This window comes from Panthera uncia, chromosome D1, assembly GCF_023721935.1.
Source record: "Panthera uncia isolate 11264 chromosome D1, Puncia_PCG_1.0, whole genome shotgun sequence".
NCBI classification, from domain to species: domain Eukaryota; kingdom Metazoa; phylum Chordata; class Mammalia; order Carnivora; family Felidae; genus Panthera; species Panthera uncia.
In genome coordinates this window covers 49,407,837-49,416,941 of record NC_064808.1, presented here as the reverse complement: position 1 = coordinate 49,416,941, position 9,105 = coordinate 49,407,837, and the positions used below count along the sequence as shown (strand labels likewise).

The window sequence follows — 9,105 nt, the reverse complement described above, 5'->3', positions numbered from 1 at the left end:
AAGAAAATGAAGCAGTTTTAAATTACAACCACCTAATAAGAATTACAATATTCTATTTAATATTAACTAGAACAACTTGGATAGCAAAAGGCTAGAAATATCCAATTTGGCTTTATTTATTTATTTATTTATTTATTTATTTTAAAATATTTATTTATTTTTGAGAGAGAGAGAGAGAGAGAGAGAGAGAGAGAGAGAGAGACACAGTGTGAGCGGGGGAGGGGCAGAGAGAGGGAGACAGAATCTGAAGCAGGCTCAAGGCTCTGAGCTGTCAGCATAGAGCCCAAGGACGCCAGAGCTCCAATTTGTGAACCGCAAGATCATGGCCTGAGCCGAAGTTGGAGGGTTAATTAACCCACTGAGGCACCCAGGCGCCCCTCCAATTTGGTTTTAAACTAAGCCTTAAATGATACTCTTCTATAGGACTTGATGTCACAAACCCAAAGTTTGTTCTTTTTATTTGTACCAACAGGTAAACAGACATAAATCTCATGGGAGAGGAAAACCAAACCTCTGTGGCTGAGTTTATTTTCTTTGGCCTTTCACAGGACTTGCAGACCCAAATCCTGCTATTTACTCTTTTTCTCATCATTTATCTTTTGACTGTATTTGGAAACCTGCTCATCATCATTCTCATCTTCATGGATTCTCGACTTCACACTCCCATGTACTTTTTTCTTAGAAACCTCTCTTTCGCAGATCTCTGTTTCTCTACTAGCATTGTCCCCCAAGTGTTGGTCCACTTCCTTGTAAAGAGGAAAACTATTTCTTTTTTTGGATGTATGACACAGATAATTGTCTTCCTTCTGGTTGGGTGTACAGAGTGCGCACTGCTGGCAGTGATGTCTTATGACCGGTATGTGGCTGTCTGTAAGCCCCTGCACTACTCTACTATCATGACCCACCAGGTGTGTCTCCAGTTGGCCATAGGATCCTGGGCCAGTGGGGCACTAGTGTCTCTGGTGGATACCACCTTTACTTTCCAACTACCCTATCAAGGACAGAACATTATTAATCACTACTTTTGTGAACCTCCTGCCCTTCTGAAGCTGGCTTCAGCAGATACTTATAGCACAGAAATGGCCATCTTTGCAATGGGCGTGGTCATCCTCTTAGCTCCTGTCTGCCTGATCCTTGTCTCCTACTGGAATATTATCTCCACTGTGATCCAGATGCAGTCTGGGGAGGGGAGGCTCAAGGCTTTCTCTACCTGTGGCTCCCATCTCATTGTTGTCGTCCTCTTCTATGGGTCAGGAATATTCACCTACATGCGGCCAAACTCCAAGATCACAAAAGAGCGGGATAAAATGATATCTGTGTTCTATACAGTGGTGACGCCAATGTTGAACCCCATAATTTATAGCCTGAGAAACAAGGATGTCAAAGGGGCTCTCAGGAAACTAGCTGGAAGAAAGTCCTTTTTTCAGAGGCAGTGATCTCTGGGTTTGACTTTTAGAACTATGGTAACATCCTTAAAAAAGGTGCAGGCTTTTGGTAGGCAGTTATGAATTAGATCATTTCAAGAAGTATAAAAGTGAAGGACATGTTCTAAAATCCATGAATACTCCATGCTAAACTAGAACACAGAGGAGAAATAAAATGATAAAAAGTTAGGTTTTCTTGATTATGAAACACATCAAGTATTATTTTGGAGTTTGTGTTTGTGGTTAATTCAGCTAATATGGATATGTTTTAAGCATGGTCACAATTGAATCTAAGAGGTTTAAACTGGATTATTTGAAGTAACATCTAATATGAGTTGCATACATGACCCTAACATCGAAGACATTTCAGATTTAGATGTCTCAGTCATATAAATCTCCAGGAATAGGCTCTGATAGAAACAACCAATATATTTGGAAGAGTCTTTAATACTGGGATCATTCATGGCTCGGCATTTCACCTTGTAAAATGGTACCAAAAGCAAAATACTTCCTAGTTCATGATGTTTTCTCTTGAAAGCTCAAAAAAAATGAGTTTTTTAATCTCATCATCCCAAATTTTATATTAACATAGACTATCAGAGTAAAAAGGGAATTTCACAGTCATTTATTCCAAACATAGGCCTGAGACTTAAACCAGTTTATAATATTTCTATTGAGTAATTGTCCAGCATTTGCCAAAACAAGAATATATAGCTCCCTACTTTCTTGGATTATTCTCTTTCATTTATACAGCTACCCTTGAACTAGATTGTGCCAACCCTCACATATTTGAAAATCTGCATGTAACTTTTTGACTCCCCCAAAACTTAACTTCTAATAGCCCACTATTGACTGGAAGTCTTACTAATAACATAAACAGTCAATCAACACATATTTTCTATGTTATATTTATTACATACTCTATTGTTACAATAAAGTAAGCTAGAGAAAAGAAAATATTAAGAAGAGCATAAGAGAAAATACCTTTACATCACTGTACTGTATTGAAAAAACTCCATATATAAGTGGACCCATGCAATTCAAACCTGTGTTGTTCAAGGGTCAGTTATAGATAGTTCTTAGCTATTACAAAGATCTTCCTTATGGTAAGTCAAAATCAATTTTCCTTTATGTTGAACCCACTTTCCTTAGTTTTAGTCCTAGAACAACTTTCATTATACTATACCACAATTCACTGAAGTCAGTTTCTATACTTGCCCAAATTCAGTCCTCACAGCCAAACACTCAGTTGTTTCTTTAAATTTCCTTCATGTAATGTGCTTTGGCACCCTCTAACCATTCTGGTCAGCCTCTTTTGAAAGGGCCCTATTTACCCAATGAATATCTCTTCCAAAAGCAAAAGAGAAATTAGAATTTGAGGAATTGGAGTTTACTAATCCTAGGCTGACCCCTTCATAGGCTTAGATGCCTATAACCACATCTGACTGTGTCTCAACTTCTCTACAATGGTCAATTCTGGGGTCTACTTCAGGTTTCATAAACCCTTAGTCCAAACAATCTGGCTGACAGCCCTTTGCATATTTTCCCCCAACTTTTAGCCAATCACATGTCTAGAGGAGATTCCATGATAACCATTCTACAGTTACCATGGATATGAGTCAAGAACTACTGACTCTTCAGTAGAAGACCTCCCCAGTGAAGTAATAAAATCTAGTAGCTATATTTCTTATTTCTTTCATTCATGCATCCATGCATTCATTTTAAAATAACTTATTGAGCTCTTATTTTATCATGTCCAACTCTGATTGTATCCAATACATCCAGAACAATGACTGACACATAATGTGTTTTAATACACATTTTTGCATTTGTTACTATTCTTTTAAAATTACTGGAGGTGCACTACAATAGACAAACACCAATCTGGGCGTGAGGATCAGAGGAAACTCATTCAAACAGAATGTGCTAGTTGAAGTGATATAGACAAGGACAAAACACTAATATGTGAAGTTGGTGACTTGGCTGCCTGTGATGATCTAAATGAAATCTATTTCAGTAACAGTAAGGAAAACAGGAAAACAGGAAAAGTAAGACAATGTGAACAGAATATATGAACACTAATTTGGAGAAGTCTCACCATGGGGAAGAAGGAAGAAATAGGGGTGGCTGAGAAAGTGGGATTGTGAGATTTTTACTTTATTTTAGATTCCTAAGTCACCTCCCCCTTTTCCTTGAAGACTTTAAGCTCTGGATCACTGTCACTTTCCCAAGACACTACTCCTGTTATATATCTTAGTTATCTAATTTTCACATAAAATCAAATATTCAAATATCTGTATTCTCAGAATTCCCTGATCTTCATTCCTCCAATGATCTCAGCCATTCGCTCCATGGTCATGTCTTTAATATTGCCATTACCAATACTTTCCATTCCCACTCCAAATTCTGAAACCACAGACTCCTGAGCAAAATAAAATGGTTACTGTTTTAAGGCACTAAGTTTTGAGATGGTTTGTTACACAGGAATGGATAACTCAAATGCTGAGAGAATTATGCTCCCATTCATTCCATCAAAATAGATGCCAGTGGGAATTTTTCACATTACTAATAGAAGTTTATCTCTCTCTCTCTCTCTCTCTCAAAATGAACAAACCAACAAAAAATTTGATATATCTCCTGCTATAGTGAGAGGGAATAAATTGTCAGAATGCTTCTAAAGAAAAAAATTTAGTGCATACACCCCAAAATAATAATAAAGATAATATATGATTAGGGTTCTTAGTTGTAAGTAATAGAGACTGACTATGTGTGATTTAAGCTAAAAGGAAAAATACTGAAACAATGGTAATTCTGGTCCTGCAGCCAGAACTACAGGCCAAAATCCTGTCACAGAATGGGTGTCATGAGAACATCACTGCCGTTTAGCACTAGATGGCGCACTTTAATCTGCCAACACCATCAGCCCAGGCCCTGCAGAGGAAGCTGCTGATTCGCTGAGGCTGGAAATTGGGAGTTGGTGCTTCCTCTGCCACTGACAGAAAAAGAAAAAAGAAGTTATCTGCTGACAAGCACTACATCAGTCAGGTGATCAAGGTTAACAGCAATGGTGATAAGTCACGTTGATATATATATACCCTTGAGATGATGTGATGGAAATAGCACTTTATCTTTGTGATTGTCCTTCCCTAAACCCATAACTTCAGTCTAATCATGAGAAAAACATCAGACAAATTCTAATACATGAGCTTCCTATAAAATATATGACCAGTAGTCCTCAAAACTGTGAAGGTCATCAAAAACAAGTCTGAGAAACTGTCACAGCCAAGGAAGCCTTAAGGAGACATGACAACTAAATGTAATGTGGCATCCTGGATGAGATCCTGAATCAGAAAAAGGATATGAGGGGAAAGAAAAGAACAACAAAGAAAATCCAAATGAAGTATGAATTTTTGTTAATATCAATGTTGATTTTCTTAATTGTAACAAAGATACCACAATAATAATGGAAGATAAGTGGGTATATAGGAACTAAGGGCACTTCTCAGTTTTTCTGCAAGTCTAAAACTGATCTGAAAAGTAAAGTCTATTTCTAAAAAAAGAAAAGAAATGGTTTGCTGTCCTTGCTTTTTCATGTCACTAGCTCTTAATTCAGTCTAGACTGAGTGTATCTAATTGATTGAGTCCAAGTTACATGCTATACAATAGCTGCAATTAAGGCAAAGAAAGTGAATTTCAGGTGTATTCAGCTTCTGTGGAGGCAGATAGGCTGTTACTAGCCCATGATTCACAGAAGGCCATAAGTATGGAAAAGGTACTCAAATGATCAGAAGCCAAAAATTGACAAATATCCATTACCCATGGCCTATGAAACCAAATCACCCCCACTAATGTCTTGACAACCTATACATTCCAAACTGACCAGTATAACTCATAATGTACATAACACAACATTATGAGAATATGTAGAATACAGAATGTTGAGTGAAGAACACAGAAGAGTTGAGTGAGCTTAGCATAGGGAATGCTTCTGTTGGGCATTAAGACAGTCCTCATCTGATTGTGTTTAAATTTTTTTTTTTAATGTGTATTCATTTTTGAGAGACAGAGCATGAGTGGGGGAGGGACAGAGAGAGTGGGAGACACAGAATCTGAAGCAGTATCCAGGCTTCGAGCTGTCAGCACAGAGCCTGACGAGGGGCCTAAACCCACGAACTGTGAGATCATGACCTGAGCTGAAGTCAGGCGCTTAACCGAGTGAGGCACCCAGGCACCCCTGATTGTGTTTACTAATGTGTTCCCTACTGCTAGTACAATGTCTGTACTGGTCACATATTCTCAATAAAAATTTGCTGAATGAATGTGTGGCCTAGGAAAAGTGTTGATTTAAGTTTTCTCTGTATGCTGAATTAGGTTCTAATTCAGAAGACCTAGATTTCATGATGCTAGAAGGAAATGGAGTCTGTAGCAGACAACTGTATGAATCTTAAGGATCAAGTCCCAGTTAGTTTTACCTTCACAATAAAAGTCATATATTGCAAGAACAATCATAAGATTGTTCCATTAAAAAATATCTGGACTTGGGGCACCTGGGTGGCTCAGTCAGTTAAGCAACCAACTCTTGATTTTGGCTCAGGTCATGATCTCACTATTGGTGGGCTCGAGCCGTGTCAGACTCTGCACTGGCAATGCAGAGCCTGCTTGGGATTCTCTCTCCCTCTCCATCTCTACCCCTCCCCCTCCCCCCCCGTCTCTCTCTCTCTCTCTCTCTCTCTCTCTCTCTAAATAAACTTTAAAAAATAAACTAAAAAAAACCTTTAGTGAGGTGACTGCAACCTGAAAATTACCCTATTCAATTAGAGAGCAGTGTCAGTGTTTCCGTGGACCTCTGAAGGTAAGTGGTCAGAAACCTCATATCTATGAAAGGTATGAGAGGAGAAAGGCTGGTCCTTCTCCTTCCTACTTTGTGCTTTTTCCATTTCTCTGCTCTTTAATCAGCTATAGATTATATTCGAGCCTATTTACTGGCAATACTTACAAGTTAAAATTTTGATTTTGCCTAGCTAATTTAATGTGACTTTCATACAGGTCAGCCTCATTGCAAACAATTCATAGCACACACCATACCCCCAATCTTGGAAAATGTCATTCCACAATTCTGTCAAAACTTACTAATGGCTCTCTAAGTATTGAAACATTGAGTGAATAGCAGTGATGCAAATATGAAGTGATCTGAGCTTGGAGCTTAGCTTTGCCAGATTTTAGTTTCAACAGATTGGGGAATGATAATATCTACCTTATAGTGTCGTGGTGATGAGTGAGATGATATTTATAATTTGCTTATGATAGTAGTGAGCACAGAGGAGGTTGGCAAAAAAAATATCTAATTCCCCTTTTGTTTTATTTTGGTCAATTCGTGCTCTAGATGTAAAGCTCCTTTTCTGGGAGGCTCTCCCTGATTTACTATTTTGAGTTCTTCCTTTGGGGCTCAATCCTGGGCCCTTTCATTTTAGTATTTTCTCTTTTTTGTTCTTTCTACAATGTCATCCTCACTCATAGTATCAACTATCATCTACCCAGAATTGACACAAATTTTACACCACTGGCCCCAGACACCTCTAAGGTCTCCAGACTCCTCGATCCGTATGCCTATCTGACATTGCTTCTTGGATGTCACAAAGTATCTCAAACTCAACTCAGCCAAAACTGAACTCATGATCTTCCACGAGACTTTTTACTTGGTTGCAAAACAGAATGAATGAATGAGTGAATCAATAAAATCAGTGAAAATCATGTTATATACAAATTGGTATCCTTTCGAAATTGTCACATTTTTTGGTTCCACTCAAGTGGGGTGGGGGGGGCACGGAAAAGGTGAGGAAGATTTTGGACACTTTTCCGGGATGGGATGGGGGAAGCAAAGAATGTTTGAGATGCCGTTCTCCCTGCGCCTTACCCTCGCCTCCACCCTACCGGAAGCTCGCATCCATTAGTTCGTGGCCCTGGGGTTGGACGAAAGTCTACGGAGGGGGCGGGGCTGAGGAAGGGGGCGGGACTGGGAGAAGCCCCCAGTCTACTCTGCAGACTGAGGCCGCAGGGGCCGCTGGGGGCTCCTCCCGGGGCCTGTGCGCGTGCGTGCGCCCGAGGCTCGCCTTGGCCTTTAGGAGACCCAGAGGGGCGGCGGCGTTGGCGTTTAATAGGCGGGTGTGGTCACGGCTTCTTAGTTCCGGCGTGATTACCCACGCCGCCTCTTTCCGCCCGCGAGGCCAGAGACCTCCGTGGCTCCTGTCGGAACTGGCGCTTGGGTGTGAGTGAACAGAGTGCCGGCTGGGAGCTGTGCCCGCAGGTATCGCCGGGGTCAGCGGGCGACGAGGACGCGGGTGCGCGGAATTGGGAATCCCGCTGGAGGGCGTCGGCTTGTGCGCAGTTAAGAGGATTCCGGCGCCGCGCCCCGCAGTCTCTGCGGGACCACCTGGAGGGGTCACCAGTGGCGGGGAAGGCGCGGGCTGCGGAAGGAAATCGGTGCGTGGGAGAGCAGTCCTGAGCAGTCCTGAGCAGCGTTTAGTGCAGCCCTCACTTCCACTCTGTAACGGGGGCAATCTGCAGGCACTTGACCTGGGGAAAGTATCTTCATTAGTGGGTTCGGGAATGACTGGTATTGATTCCTCGTGGAAATACCAAGTGTGACTGGATCCATCAGCTGGAAAAGAAAATAGGGAAACCTTCATTGCCACTTGCCTTCTTTCCCAGTCATTCCTTGTTACTCCTCCAAACAGTTAAACTTCAAGGCGTCTTTCAAATTTCAGACGCTTCATTTGCAAACTGCTTTCTGCTCCTCTACCTGCGCTAATCTCCAAGGCTGTTTTCAACTCAAGCTTCTGCTCTACCTATTAGGTTTAAAACAACCCTCTTCACCGACAGATGCTACCTTGCCCACATAATTGGCCCCTGTTCCATTTTTCCTCAATGCTATAAAATCCTTTGAACCTGTGTCACCTGCTTGTTTAACGCCCCAGATTCCTGTCACCTGCGCCTTATTGAACCCTCCCTTCCAGTGGTAGTGGCTCACAGTTAACGCTTCATTCTGACTGCCACCATCGTCCTGAAAGACGTCTGTTAGTACTAGAGCTTAAACTTCAGTTCTTGACTTTGTTTATTCCCGTGTTCATCGCTTACAGACCACTTAAGCTTCTCGCAGTCACAGTCGTACCTTGGACGTTCTGTCACCCAAACTGTTCCCTTTTTGAAATCTTAAATGCAAGCATGTCGTCCTGAACATCTCTGTCCTTCTAGCTCTATAATTATTGATACCGAGTAATTTATTAATTTATATACTTAACCTATAAATTCCCAGTATATTTTGTTGCTTTTTCTCACTTTGAGTTGAATGTTTATCTCATTATTATTTAATTACATATGTAAGTCTTTAACATTGCCTAACAGTGGAGCTTGAACCATGCTCTATAGATTTTGATGTCCATTGTTTTTGTCTTTTGAGGTGTATTTTAGAAACAAAGTTTAAATTTCGAATTAGTTGAGAATGTTTTTTGTGTCAAATTGTAGTTTTCATTCTGATGATAAATGTAGTCTGTTCACTGGTAGATACTTTTTATTTATTGAGTTTTTTTGTAGCCTCATACATAGTAGCTTTTTTAAACATTTTCATAAGTGCTTGAATAGAAACTACATTACATCACACTAAGCACATTTTTCATATCTACTA

The 9,105-nt window shown here is 40.5% G+C and overlaps 2 protein-coding genes across 3 annotated transcripts in view; both read left to right on the top strand.

Annotated features, from left to right (window-relative positions):
• The first annotated feature begins 472 nt into the window (after positions 1–472).
• Positions 473–1,534, top strand: LOC125936679 (olfactory receptor 2D3). The gene has a single exon (XM_049650921.1). It carries the CDS (start codon positions 492–494, stop codon positions 1,434–1,436), a length of 945 nt encoding a protein of 314 aa, XP_049506878.1. The 5' UTR covers positions 473–491; the 3' UTR covers positions 1,437–1,534.
• A 2,680-nt stretch (positions 1,535–4,214) lies between these two features.
• The window catches only part of ZNF215 (zinc finger protein 215), a 32,253-nt gene continuing 27,362 nt past the window's right edge, over positions 4,215–9,105 (top strand). For both annotated transcript variants that reach the window (XM_049650903.1, XM_049650910.1), the window contains exon 1: positions 4,215–4,469. The gene's annotated coding sequence lies outside the window, so the exon portion shown is untranslated. The remainder of the gene's footprint in view (positions 4,470–9,105) is intronic.